We start from the raw sequence: 15,226 nt of genomic DNA on the forward strand, positions 1-15,226 counted from the left end.
AGAAAAAAAAAATCAGTAATGATGTACATATCATCTGCCTCTGGGAAAATAAAAACTGCCAGTGATATGCTGGGAAAGATCTCCTTAGACTCCTTTCACACAGTCTTGCAGTAGTTTTATTGTAACCTAGAAGTGTAATTTCAAATATTCTACTGTGCTGACAGCAAGCTCCTAAAATACAGCTCTGCTCTGAACAAGAACCAAGAATGCTATTGTGGGTCTCGTGTTTACAGCTGCTCACTGATTGTGTCATATTTGCAAAGCTTTCAAGAAAAATGATAACTTTTTTTCCCCCACCACTGAGACTTACAAATTCAGCCTAGGATTTTGATAACAAGCTCAGTATAACACCAGAGCTAGTGAGCCTGCAGAACTTGCTCCTCTTCACAATTTTAGCTAAAAATTCCAAGGGTTTTGGCCAATATATTTGGAAAAGTATATTCCAGGGTCTTAGCAAAATCAAATAGGAGAGTAGTATGTAGAACAGGACTCCTATACGTGGGAGGCAGCAGTATGAGGTATAGATGCACATGGGACACAAACATATCTACATCATATTACTGCCTTGATGAGGAAGTCATTCTGTTTCCCTTCTGTGCCTCAGCTTCTCCAACCAGAAGATGGGGATTGTAATACTGACCTTCTCCATAAAATGCTGTAAATTCTACAGCTCCATCACCAGGACTCTCAGCTAGGAGGAAGCAAATGGAGTTACAGTCCTGATGCCAGAACTGTTTACATATTAAGTCAATATAATCATATACAATAAATACGATAGTTAAAAAAATAAAGAAACAACAGAAATAACCTGAGAGAAAGAAGCTGAAGTAGGTATATACCCGCTCAAAGCTTGGCCATTCACCTACAAAAGCTTCTTTTTGTTTGCTGTTCTCCTGACCCCGCAATTCTTGCGTTCCAGATTGCACAGCAACAGCAGCTTCAAAAGGAGAACAGGCAGCATTTGGCCCTGACTACCCTCTTGGCTTTTAACTTCCCTTACAGAAGCAAATCTGGAGTTTCTGCAAGTCAGGAAGAGGCTTTAGTCACCAGCCTCAAAAAAAAAAAAAAAAAAAAAAAAAAAAAAAAAAGGAATAAGTAAGCACCTGTCATTATGTCGCCCATCAGAAGACAGATCGCTCTGGATTCTGAGCAGAGAGAAATTCTCCATACAGAGTACTAGCCAAATACTTAAACTGCCAAGTGGAAAGACAGTTCAGCTGCACCCCTAGCAAAGTGTCACCTACCCATCAGTTTTACAGGGCACTCTAACGGACAAGGGCTCAGGGGAAACTGGCACTGCAGTGGATGCTGCTTATTTTGACTTCAGCAAAGCTGAAGACGTGGACTGCCATGGTGTTCTTAAATTGCTGAAACATCGTGGTTTGGCTAGTTGGCCTAGAAGGTAAGCATAAAAATGGCTGGACTGCCAAGTTTGAAGGGCTGTGATTAATAGTACAAAGTCCAACTAGCAGATAGTTACTACAAGCATCCCTCGGGGGGGGCAACACTGTCTTGATTAGCAATCAGACACCAAGGCAGAGGGCACCCTAGGCAAGTATGCAGATGACACCAAGCTGGGAGAGCAGTCAATACATCAGAAGGTGGGGTTGCCATTTAGAAGGATCTTAGCAAGTTGGAGAACCAGGCTGACAGGAGCTGCATCTGGTTTTGCATTTCTCGAAAAGTCTCACACCTAAAACAGATTAGTAACCCCTTGCTACAGTACAGGCTGGGACTAACCAGCTAAGGAACTGCTTGCACAAAAGGAGCTGAAGGTCCCCACGGACAAGTTGAGCAGGAGTCAGCAGCACGCTCTTGCATCAAGAAGGGCCAAACACTTACTGAGTTGTATTAGCAAAAGTGCAGCCAGCAGTCGAGGGAAGTGGTTATTCCTCTCTATTCACTACCTACAAGGCTGCATCTGGAAAGCCATATTCACGCCTAGGTTCTTAAGTACAACATCAATACTCTGGAGTAACTACAGTGGAGGGCCACTGAGATGGTTGAGGGGCTGGAGCATGTGATATACAAGGAAAAGCTGAGAGAGCTGGGCTTGCTCAGCCCAGAGAAGAGAAGGCTTTAGAGGAGATCGAATGCTGTCTTAACTACCTAATGAGGGGGTATAGAGAATATGGAGCCAAATTCTTCTCAGACACACACAGACAAAATAAAAGGTAACAGATGCAAGTTGCAGCAAGAGAAAATCTGATTAGATATTAGAGAGAAAAAAAAAAAATCTTTGCCATGAAGGTAATAAAATCCAGAGAGAGTATGACATTTCCATTGCTAGAGACAACCAACACTCAACCAGAGTAGGTCTTCAGCAATCTACTGAGGATGTGAGCAGGGAATTGGAGAAATTACTTCCAAAGGCCCCTTCTAATCTAAATTGTTCTACAATCCTACATAGGGCACAGGCTTTCTGGATTGTTTCCTGCATATTTCATCACCTTCAGATACATTGCCAATATAAACATTTCTGTGTATGTACCACACCTTCTGAGACTGCTGGAGAGCTGGTAGAAAATGGTCTGTATTCTCTCTCCTCCCATCCTAGAACCTGTCAGTAGGAAAGACTGTTGTGATGAAACACTTCTGTCAAGCTACTTTTTTTTGCAGCTTCTTTTTTTGATGCCGTCCTCATGTTCTGGATACTACCTCTCAGCCAACGTTCTTGGCTCCTGATTGTGCTCCCAACTTCTCCAGTTGCAACAGGAGGAAAGTTACCAGTTCACAGCTCTGCTGGGAGGGCTGCCAATGTTATCAGCAAAAACCAAGGGCTGGAGCATTCTCCTGTTTCATTATTGAATGACTATGAGAAACAGCTGAGACGCTGAAGCCACCAGTTCAAACACTGAGGAATGAGTACAGCAGCAACTAATACTTCGGTTGCTTTCCTCTGCCACCGTAAGAGCTTAGAGTCTAGGTGGAAGATAACAAATATTAAACTGAACATTGACAAAAATGTTTTTCAACTGAAAAACTACAATCTGATTATGTGCTGGAAATAATTATTGGCAATGAACTGGGTCCTCCAGATGTGACAAGAATGCAGTGATTTGGGAGTCCCTCAGAGACAGCAGCACAGATGCAATCCATCTGTTGCATTCTCTAGAAGACTGATCCTTTAAGGACCAGAAATTTTCTTATGGAAAAGAAAATTCAACTTAGATTCTACAGAGTTAACAGTACTCATGTGGGAAAACCAAACTTTCAACTCCAGATACAGAATAGAGTGTTCTCTGATTTCAGGTATCAACTGAGACGCAGCAGCTGAAACCTCCAGATGTTTCTTTAAAAGATGACTTCTTCAGTAATGACTTACAATTATTTTACATTTCTTTCCTCATTTCCCTGGAGATCAAGGATGGTCCACTTGTGATTTCAATGGCAAATTTCAAAAGAAATATTCTCAATTCAGAGAGCCCAGCTCTTTTGCCCAACAGGAAAAGTCACAGAAAATCACCTATAATCTCACAGCCTTTGGAGCTGAATAGGCAGAACTTCATCACTCTGAAGCCATGGCTTCATTAGGCGTGGTGGGGGGAAGCGTATTTTTTCATGCAAGTTAGCTAGAAGGGGACAAAATCCTTGCAAAGCAAGGACAATGTGGTGCTTTCTCAGAAACTAGCAAGTTCAGGTAACCTCCTGAATTTTCTGGAGTCTAACTTGAAACACCAGCTCTTTCTTTGTCCTAGAATTGTGCCACACATTAAAGTACCTGAAATGACAATAACAACTTTGTTTTCCCTTGGAAACTGCAAGGCCAAAAGGCTCTCTACAAGCCCAATAAAAAGTTAAAAGGACCAATTATAGAAGGAAAAAATACTGTAAAACAGATAAGGTGAGAAATTCTCCTGACAGTAAGACAGAGGCACTGTTTGGAGTTCTGTTTTTTATGTAATAAAGACTTTCACAATTCAGTTAGTACGTCATGTTGCTGAATATGTATTTTTACTGCACAATTTTCTCTTCATATTAAAATGTTTTAGCATACTGTAAGTTAGGCACAATTTTTTGTCCACACTAAAAGGATTTTTTTTTCAGTCTATATCGTTCCCCTCTTTCAGACTTTGCTTTCCATCATGAGTAGTTTCATATATGATAACATAAAATATATCGTTCACCATTCCTCTCTGCTTACCAATACAAAAGGAATCTGAAGAGCACTCTGATTTCTACTCCCTGTCAAGGCATAATCTAAGACTTTATTTTTGGCAGACAAGCCACTCCTTCATTGAAGAAACAGTTATATATCTCCATTTAAAAATACTGATTAGAAAATCTCATAGCACTTCACCAAAACATGCAGTCAAAACATCACTGAGACTACTGTGTTCTTCCCAAACTGGAAGGATGTTGAAAACTTAAATGATTCACTTACAGCTGATCTAAAGATGAGAGCTCTGCAATTTATGTTTTATTGTCAAATGTTTAAAGGATTAAATCTAAATAAAATACACAATACACAAGCTTCAAAGCAAACATTATCTTCAACATCTTATTTCCAATTAGCAAGTCAAAATAAAGAAGGCATAGGGAACATTTGGCTTCAAAAGCAGAGCTCTGGAAGAAATCAAGATTTTGGTTGTTTTGAGTCTCATTTAAAGCTGCTATTTTCCCAAACTGCTGAAACGGGATAAGATGGAAAGATTATTCTCTCTCTCTCGAAGGGGGGAAAATAGCAGACATACCACCATGTGATTGAGTATTACATCATTCGTACTTACAACAATACTGAGCCAGTCTGGCAATTAAACTTAAAAGACATTTTCTTTTGCCTTCAAGGAAGGACATGGACTTGCTATAAAGGCAGGCTAACAGTGAAAAGGTTAGAAAAGGCGCAGCTTACAATTCTACTTGGCATAAGATTACAAAATCCTAAAAATCTTTCACGGACAAGCATTTCCAGTATGAAGTTTATGTATGAAGACTGTCATGCAAACAAAACCCTAGTGACAAACATCTGAAGAAATAAGACAGCTCTTGAAAAGTACTTTTACCAATTTTTAAAAGACTTACACTTTATTAGGATGCAAGAAATCATCATCAAGATGACTTTCAAGATATGATGACAGGCCAGGTATGAGAATCTTATTTTTCCAAAACAAATTTGAAAGGTAATATTGTTTCTCTGATATACCTTCACTTTGTTTTTATAACATCAAAAAGTGCAAGACAAAAAAAGCTGCATAAGACTTAAGAATACAATGAAAGTGGACACAGTTTTAGAAGACCTCAAGCTAAAATAATATTTGCAGATAGCAAGCACAGAAGTGCGTATAGGTCTCAATGCACTGGCTTTTATTCACCTTATTTTGCCCTACTGATCTTAATTAAACTATTTAATAACATGAATTTGTCTTCTAAGGCATCATTCTTTCTGCATTAAAATGCAAATACACAATCTTCAAAATTATTTTAATGAAGGAGAGCATTTAATTTTCTAATTGACTTCTGAAGTATTAAAATCCAGAAAACATTAGTGATGGCTACAACTAGGAAACTTTTTCAGTGACCGGATCAAAAACAATGACCATAATTGATCATGTTTGCTGCCAGGATTTATTTAAACAAAGCATCAGGTAACACTCCCCACACACACCTTTTTTTTTTTTTTTTTCCCCCTTTTCTTAAGCAGGGTGGGCGTGCAGGGAAGGAAGGGGAAGCATCTCCTCCACATCCCACACCACATCTAGCATATCCTCTAACAAAAGCAAGAATGTGCTACACAATGACCGGCTGAACCACACTTTTTTTTATTTAGCTGGTGTTTGCAATGTATTAGCTCCCATCAGGTCAAAACACCACCCAGTTATAATGCTGGTTTTGCTGACATAAGCACCAAAATTCAGATGCAGAGATAAACTTCAGATTTAAGTAGAGAGCCAACCTAATCATTTCCTCTTTTAAACAAGCTTTAAGAAGATTGTTAAATATTTATTTTCACAAGCATGCAAGGATCGCTGAAGGTCAAAGACATCAGAGGTGTGATCCCCTTCCTTATCGTCCTTCCTTTGTATTTATTTCACTGGAAGGAGGCCTCTCTGCCATCACATTTCCCTCCCTTCATCCATCACCCAGAACTCATCCTGCCTTCATTCCCCTCATTAGTTCCCATGTCTCTGCCACCATCTTTCAAAGCATCACCCCTTCTCAGTGCTGCTGGTAAGCAAGGGCTGCCCCTCGTATTTTTATCCTAGTATTATTGATGCCTTCATAGCTTTCCTGTTCCTTGCTTCTGTTTCTTTCATTGTTTCGCGTTTACCATGAGAATGTTTCATCAGTTCAGAAACCCCAAACTGGAACTTAATTACTAAGAGGACAGACCATGCAATGAATTTTATTATTTTTATGCATGCAATAACAGACCACTATTATATGCATTAAAAATCTGGCTCAGATGCTTTTGTTCTACTGCATTACACAAGGCCCGACATGGTGACAGAGCACAGGACTGCCAAAGAATAAACACTTCTACCTGCCCACAGTGGAATCCAAGCCCACAGTGACAAGGGCTTTAGTGGACCTAATACAGAAGCCTACAGAGTAAAGCCTGTCCCCTACTTTCAAAGAGGGACAGCGATGACTTGTTTTGTCCAAACACAGAAATGTACGATGGGCAAGGGCAAAGGATCTCCAAAATTAAAACAATCCAGGTGCAATAGCTCTATTCAGTACAAACCCCATGGTTTTCAGCAGCTGTACCCATCATTGAGAAAGAATTGCCTAGAGAGAACTTGAAACACTCTGCTCTGTAAAGCAATAAAGTATTTCTGCAGTCAAATTTCAGAAGAGGGTTATTTTGACCTTTACTATTAAAAATTTCCCTTAAATGAGGAAAACATACAACAAAGCTATCAAAACCAGCCAAAATCTGTAATCTCAACAGGCCATCTTGTGACCCTTTCCCCATCTCTATCTCTGCAGATACTATGTTTAAAGCTGCATTATGGAAAAGTTGACAATTTGAGCCACCTGCTGGGTGCCAACATCCTGAGGGGAAAAAAGTTGGTCACTTGTCTACACAAAAGCTGGTGAGAATTTCATCAGCGAATTCAACGCGGCAGGACCGGGTCTCCCCTTGCCAGCACCAGAGGTCAAATACTATTTTATCCTGAGTTAATAATAGGTTAACAGAAAAGCAGATTTTCAGAGTGTGCAATTCTTAAACAAAACATTAGCCTGAACACACACACGCACGCACAAAATTAGAGTCCTCCTGCTTCTTTTGCATGATATATTTAGAAATCCTATTAGCTGGAGAGATCAACATTCTTATCTGAATTTCCAGGATGCTGTAACATGCAAAATTAGAGCAGCTCTCTTAAGTGGGTCAATTATCACTACTGCACTTAGAGCAGCTTTTCCCCTCCCTCCCTGCAGCATCCATAATGGGCATTTAGCACAAGGATTTAAACAGTAAGATGTTGAGTTGACATACACCACAATGTAAAGTTCCCTTCCCCTTTTGTATTTTCAGAATCTTAAAGGAACAAAGAAAATCACCCAAGTACAGAATCTCCACATTAAAATTATGGTCTCCCTGTGGAAAGCTTCAATGACTCTCCACAACAGGGCACCCTGCAGGATAATGCTAGTCAGCAATCACACTCACTGTTTTCCTACCACATCTGAGTCACGTACAAGTAAGGTTTATGACTTACCCCCAATGGACAAAAGGAGAACCTGAGGGCCACTAACCATCTCCCCAGCCCTGTCCCCCAGGTGCAGGGCCATACAACCAGTTTGAAAGGCTTCAGGTTTTATTTTCTTCTCAAGAGGGAATTCTCTTTAAAAGACACTGCAAATCACCAGATTCAAGTGGAACAATTCAAGGACCCAGAATCACTTCAGATACTACAAAGACATCCATAGAGGACTGACAGATATGACACAGGACCTAGGGAAACACATGCTCTTCTGCAACACAGCTGGAGGCCAGGCAAGATACCAGAGAGTGACATAGACACGACTCCTCCTGCCTTGCTGCCCCACTGCCACCCATCCACGAGCACAGGGCAGCAGCCAGGAGCAGCCCTTGCAGTAAGGGGATGCAGCGGGGAAGAGAACAGAGCCACACAACGGAGCGTACAACGTCAGCGAGCACAGGGAGAGGAAAATTTTACTTTCCCACCAACAGGAAACATGAAACACCTCATTCTCCCAGAAACATATTGCTTTATACATATCTCTTTGTATGGCAAAAAAGTGCAAGGCAGTACTGTGAGTGAAAAATAATGATTCTCCTTCACTCCATGGAAAAAGGAGACTGCATATGCTGGCTTCAGGTCATGAGCCCTGCTGTTGAAATTCAGCAGTCCAAACCCTGGCTGGAGGAGCAGGAGACAGGAAAAAATTGAGGTGCAGAAATTAAATTTCTATTGCTGTCCCTGGCTGCCCTCTTCCCTACATCTCCAGCATTTTCTCCTGTGGTACGAAATAGGAATGATCACACAAGCCAAGCATTATCAAAACACACAAACAATTTGGAAATAGATGCAAATAACATGGGGCAACATTAGCCGCACCCTATTTAAGGTGGCAGGTTTTTATTAATAGATTGAAACTCTCCCAGCTAAAATCCATCCACTCAAAAGCATGCTAATTTTAAAACTTCATTTTGAAATCAAGTGGACAAGGCTTTTCCAAGACTTCAAGTCAAAGCAAATGCTTCATTAGGAAGCATTTCTTTACCAAGAGTGTGGTCAAACACTGGAACAGGCTTCCTAGAGAGGTGGTTGATGCCCCATGCCTGTCAGCGTTTAAGAGGCATTTAGACAATGCCCTTAATAACATGCTTTAACTTTTGGTCAGCCCTGAAATGGTCAGACAGTTGGACTAGGCAATAATGCCTCCAGTCGAGCTCCCGTCCAACTGAAAACATGGTTCTACTCAACTTTCTGTGAAATGAGATCTTAGCATCCTTTACCACACATGTAAAAAAAAAAAAAAAAAAAAAAAATCTAGTGAAATGAAATAATTTGCTTTTGTAAATATATTTTTTTTAACTGTGCAATTTAAAATCCATTTCTAATCTCTTCTGTCCTTGTCACACTCACCCCTTGAACAAAACACATTTTGAATGCAACTGTATTTCATCAAAAGTAAAAGGTCAGTTACTAAAAAGAAAGTCCTTAACCAAAGAGAAATAGAAACTGGTTTTATTAACTTCCCTAACTAGAGGTCTAAAATTTTGTTGATTAAAGCCTAATTTCAAAAGTTAACTTTTTAATTGGGAACACTTGGGCCTGCTGGCTCCAGGAAGTTTCAGTAGAGGTCAAAAGATTGCTGGAGATCTACTTTTTCATTTCTAATAAAAAAGGAAGTATTGGCCTTTTCCTTGCAAAGATAGACCTTTAAGTGTTAGTAGGGAAACAAAGAATGTATCCATCAAAGGGTCTCATGGTGAGGTTATACAAAGCTTCCCAATACAGTATGGAAGCCAACAAGAGCCTGCTAATGCTTGAGAGGAAATTAGCTGAAGTTCTCTTGCAAAGACCAACAAGGCAGAAAGGCTCAGTAGCTGCTGCCTAATCTAGGATTAGAGAGACCAGTTCCTTACTCCATCACAGATTTTCTGGGTAACTTTGAATGTGTCACTTAGCCTCAGTTCTGCACCTGGAAATGAAGATAAATACTCTCAACTTCCCTTACTGTGATATGAAAATAAACACATTAAACCAGGAGGCATTCAAATAGCTTGGCAATAAAGTACAAGTACTGCAGACAAATAGGAAATAACAAAGTACTGCCCCATTCAGTGAGGAGATGCCCTTTTTTTTTTTCCAAATCTTTCTTGCCTGCTGGGATCCTGCAATGCCTTTGTGATCTTTCCTCAAAGAAAAGGGAGGTTCACAGGGCAGAGGAAGCAGGGGAGGAAAAGCGCCTTATGCTTTCCCAGCCAGCACAAGTTTACATGCAAAAGACACCCAAGGCACCAAACTTTCTCCCGTCATCCTTCTGCTCCCAATGCTCAAACTGAAGAGGTTATTTTTCTTAGACATTTAGCAGAAAGGTTCTTCTGCAAACAACTTGGAAGAGAGGCCTCACTTGGCTGCCTTGGACTGACCCCAGGAGGACCCCATCTCTTTCTTCTGACTACACACAAAGCTGCTGAAGACCACCTGAATAACTTGGGCAACCTCAGTCTCAGGAGGCTGCCCCAGTCCCAGGTGGTGAAAAGGGCTCAGCAAGCCCCCCGACATCAAGACTGATCAGCTTTACGGGGCGGGGGACGGACCTGCCCTGAATTTACCTCCAGAGGCAAACAGAGGGATATTTACACAAGATAGTTGATGAGAGAACTTTGCAAGGACTCTTCTCATGTGGAAGAGGTTTTATTTACTATGCTTTAACAAGACAGGATTTGGTTTACAACTAAGGGTGCATTTTCCAGAGAGCTTCAAAGGAAAATAAATAAATTAAAAAAAAAAAAAAAAGGTGAGTGTATGGGGGATAAAAGACATTTACCATGTAAAGTGTTGCTGTAAAAAAAAAAAAACAACAGGTGGTAGCATTGGAAAATATTACAAACAAAACAGTGGACAGTTGTACCGTCTTTCTAACAGTTGTGTACAATAAAAAGGATTGCAAACAGAATGAAATGTTCCTTGATTAAAACAAGCCAATATCCCACCTGAAAAATCCTGGCCAGGCTCTCATTGTTCCCGAGTGACCCTAGCGCAGCCACAGGTTACAGCCGAGCCCATAAGTCACTCAAACACCCTGCCCAGCTCTTCCCAAGTTCTCTCTCTCAGGAAGGCAGGACCAGCTAAAGAGCCCTTTGTTTCCATTCAAACATATGTAGGGGTGGAAAAGCTGTTCAAAACATTAAAGAGAAACAACCAAGGACTGTTACTATTCCAAGAAATAAATTAGGAGCCAGAGTCTGAAATGCCCAGAGTGCTGGCAGTGCCAGCTAAAGTCAGATGTCAATGGAAATGCTCAGCATCACTCAGCCTCTGGAAGGAGGACAACTGGTTCCATCAAACCTGAGGATTTAAAAATCACTATCTTCTTTAGGTGTATTTTTTGCATTATACCTTTACTTCTGACACTGATAATATAGACACATTTTATAAAGAGAATTTCAGGTTTTATAGCTAGCTCATCAAAAGGATGAAACACCTCCCAAATTCAGCAAATAGATAGTAAGCCATCTTCCCTTTAAAACATTAATGCTGACAAGTAATATAAGCAAGGCAGATGAAAAGCTATGTCAAAGTTCCTGCATTGTAGGGTTTTGTGTCAAATAAGCTAATAAAAACCATAAACTGATGTAAATTCAATTCAGACCTCAAACAATATATTACACTTTCTAAAGAACTATAAATAAAACCTGCACTTTAGATAAATAACATTTTATGTTCTCCAAGTTCTAGAACTATTTCTTCAGATTAAAAAAAATTGTGTTACTGAACTATTTTGCATTTTTTCATTAATGAATCAACGTATAAGAACCAAGTAGAACTTAATGTTTTCCCATTTCAGGCTGAGGTTTATTCAGGCATAATTCAGACTGCACTAGTAGACTTGGCTACAATTTTCCTCACATTTTCACAGAGGCTCACTGGCGACATGTACATTATGAAAAAAGAAGAATAAGCAGATATCCATGTCAGATAAATACATTCCACTCCCTCAAACTGAACTCAATGCAGACACAATTAAATCCTGTTTTCCCTCTCCAAATGCTTCCCACTCCTTTGGTTCTGCCGCTGGAGAGAATACAACATTTCTTGCTGCTTCAGCCCCTTACTACATCCCAGTACATCTGCTCCTGTAGCTCTCCAGGCCACATACATACTTTGCTCCTTCTACCATAAAATTTTTTAAGAAACATGTTGCCTTCTACTTCAGAGACTAATTTGTTCCTAGATAACATCTCTTGCCTCTATGACTCCCGAGTCACCCCACTAATTCATTTGGGCAAAACCCAAAACCAAGGTGCTGCCTTTGAGCTCTAAGTATGCTGGCTGCCCTTCACTACTTCTTCCATGTTATCTCTTTCCTCTAAAATATGTTCACTGATCTCCAGTCTTTAACTTCCTTTTCTAAATTTCTCCCAGATTTCTTCATAAGAGTTCTATAACCAACACAATGACAGTGAACACTTTAAACTCGGTAAATCTACTTAGGAGTGTACATAAATCTTCATGTGTTACAAATACTGTATGTCCTTTGTACAGTATATTATACAGCATATTTCTCCTCTTTGCATGCCATCCTCTGCTGGCTTCTCCAGAACACCAAAATCAACTGCAAGCTTTTTACCCTGAATGTGCATCTTCATTCTCGCCAAAGCAGCTTGTCACACGGCCATCCTCTACACCTGCTCTTGGTCCCTCTGGACCAAAGGCCCTGGGAACACGCCTGCCTCCTGTAGCACATTCCTATATTGCCAGATCTAGGCTGGAAACAAATATCGCACATTGATAATGATCATAATACTTAATCTATGGAGGCTCGAACATATTTTAATTTCAAAGGTCAGCAATAGGCACCTGTGGCTCTCAGGTTTTCAAGTTTCTAAAGAAAGAGTAAGATACCAGAAAAGGAAATTGTATTTCAGTGTTCAGAATCCATAATTTATTTGGGGTTTGTTTTTCAACTACACTGGACTTCAAATGCAAAAAAACCCAACCAAACAAAAAAAACCCAAACAAAAACCAACAACAAACCAGCAGAACCCAGGCAGAAGCTGAACGCTCTCTCCCAAAGTAACACAGTTAAATTCTTACTTTCAACTACAAAATAAAGTTTATCTAATGGATTTTTTAAAAAAGTCAACACTAACAAATTGAGCCATACAGTCATGCACTACCACTTCTTGATTCCCAGGTAGCACAGTAACCATGCAAACGAAGATGGAGTGCTTTGTGATATTGATATAGAAAGACAGAGCCCATCTTTGCAGTCTTATTCGTACTTTACTCCTAGTATATTACATGAAGTTTCACATGGGATATTATCTCCATTTAACAAAAAAAGTTGGGGAATGAATTTAGGTATTTATGAAGTGTCAACTAGACCAATATATCTTGCATATAACCAAGATACCTGCTGCAATACTTTAAAGGAGGATGTAAAAGAAGCAATGGATTTATTTTTTTTTTTTGCTAGAAAACTTAGCCACACTTGCTCCACAGATGGCTGCTACATTACAACATATCTATTTGCTTCTTACAGCTTATACTGCTTCGAATGTTTTTTTATCACTACCAGTGGGGAAAAATAGATTTGCATATTATGGCTAGACTACCATTCAGTAGTATCAAATAACAACTGTAAATAAATTACTTTAAAAATGTGACACAGGCATAAAAGAAATATTGGTAATGCTTTTAAATCAACACTGTCTTTATGGTAATGATAGAGTTATACTGTTCAAAAGTTCAGAGACTTTACATTAGAAGAGACCAGAGTAATAGGCATGCCTTCCTTTTAATCCCATTATTCCTGCAAAACCATGTTTTTTAAACATGCAAATGCAATGACTACAACACTATCAGAAAGCACTAATTTTAGAATAATGAATGTAGTTTCTGAAACTAAAAAAACCAATAGCCTCAATCTTAAAAGGAAAGCTAAGCTGTTCAACTGCTAAAATATAGAATGAGAACAGCAATTTAGAAAAAGCATCAAATCAAATAGAATACTGATATGCACATACTGTTTTAAAGTAGAAAAGAACTAAAGTGACACAGAAGTAATTGCTTGATACTAAACTCCAAATTCCAGCAACTGAAACACAACATAAAAGAAATAAAAATATATACAACAAATAAATTTGGATGGTCATCAGTATTTAAAGTTTACATGGATTTTAATGAAGTTCTACTAAACAAAAATAGGGATGGTGTAGAGCAAGGAGTACCCATTTGCAAATCTGGCCTGTGTGCAGTCCCACCTCCAGCCACTGATTTCCTGTATAATCTTTGAGCAAATTTCAGAATTTATCAAATGCCTTCTTCCTCAAAACTGAAACAGGAGGGATACTGTCGTTCCAGCAATCATTAAAAGACGGAAATCCAAATAACTTGATGGAAAACTCACTGAATGCTAATCTTTAATGCTGACACTGCAGGAGACTTGGGGTTAATTTTCATTTGCTTTAAAAAAAACAAACCAAACAAATAAAATACACCACAAACAAGTAATCCCTAGCAAGGCACAGGAAAAGTGCAATTTTATACTACAAGAGAATGTTGAGAAAGAAGAAATTCAGAGTTATCGATGGGAGGCAGAGTGACTCTATAGCTTGTAAATACTAAGTATTGTACATTTCGAAAGGGAAAAATTTTACTTGAACCACAGGAAAAACTCCTATTCACTTCATTATATAAAACCAACAGTGACAAAGTCAGCTCCTAACCACTTACCTTTTCAAATTTTGGAACAAGGTCTAACTGGGATAGTTGACTTTCTAAAAGTATGTCTTTTATTTACTTATTTTTATTTTTTAAATGCAAAAGGATACGAGGAGTTCCTTCTGTCCTACACACCAGGTAGAGACATGCAGCAATTACGTGGGTCATCTTTCTCCCCCGGGTTAGATGTTTGCTCACAGCCATCTTGAAAAAATTAAAGGCAGTATCCAGACAATGTTGATTGAGTTGAAGCTGGTTTCCCAAGTGGTGAATCTGACGTTTCCCTAGAAAAATTAACAAGGGGGAGGAAAAAAAAAAAAAAAAAGAAAATGCTTAACAACTTTATAGTTAATGTGCTTTTGGGTTGGGGCTTTGGGGTATTTTTTTGGTTTTGGGGTTTTTTTTTTCTTTTTCTTTTTTTAAAGACAAAACTGAGGGGGTGGATTTTGGATTTCATCTCTGTGTGAAATACAATAACCTCTCAAGTTTCAGGAACTATATATCCTCAGCTCCTCAGGACAAAAAAAGGTCTCGTTTCGGACTGTCAGAATTGAAATACCTGCAATCAATGAGCCCTGGAAAACAAAGCCACAAACATCTGCCCCAGAGAGGATCCAAAACATAGCCAAGACTGCTCAGACAAAAGATTATGCCCGCCTCCCTTAACATCGCTTGACAATTAGCATTTGGTTAGCTGTAGCGATGAACTTCTGAAAACTGGAGGTCGTGGCGTATTTGACACCGACGTGCAAACAGAGGAGACATTTTGTTGCAGCTCTCCAAGAAGTGATGAAGCTTGCAGTTCCTCTGACCACAACCAAAGCCCACAAGGAAAGCAGCTCTGCTCCGGCTTG

At 39.5% G+C, this 15,226-nt stretch overlaps 1 protein-coding gene across 2 annotated transcripts in view; it reads right to left on the reverse strand.

The window, feature by feature from the left end:
- The window catches only part of BRF1 (BRF1 RNA polymerase III transcription initiation factor subunit), a 176,537-nt gene that overhangs the window by 116,409 nt on the left and 44,902 nt on the right, over positions 1 to 15,226 (reverse strand). The window contains exon 3 of one of the 2 annotated variants that reach the window (XM_049828830.1): positions 14,483 to 14,656. In XM_049828830.1, the coding sequence (XP_049684787.1) occupies positions 14,483 to 14,656 (174 nt within the window). The other variant, XM_049828831.1, reaches the window with a different exon arrangement.

Source organism: Accipiter gentilis, chromosome 25, assembly GCF_929443795.1.
Source record: "Accipiter gentilis chromosome 25, bAccGen1.1, whole genome shotgun sequence".
NCBI classification, from domain to species: Eukaryota; Metazoa; Chordata; class Aves; order Accipitriformes; family Accipitridae; genus Astur; species Astur gentilis.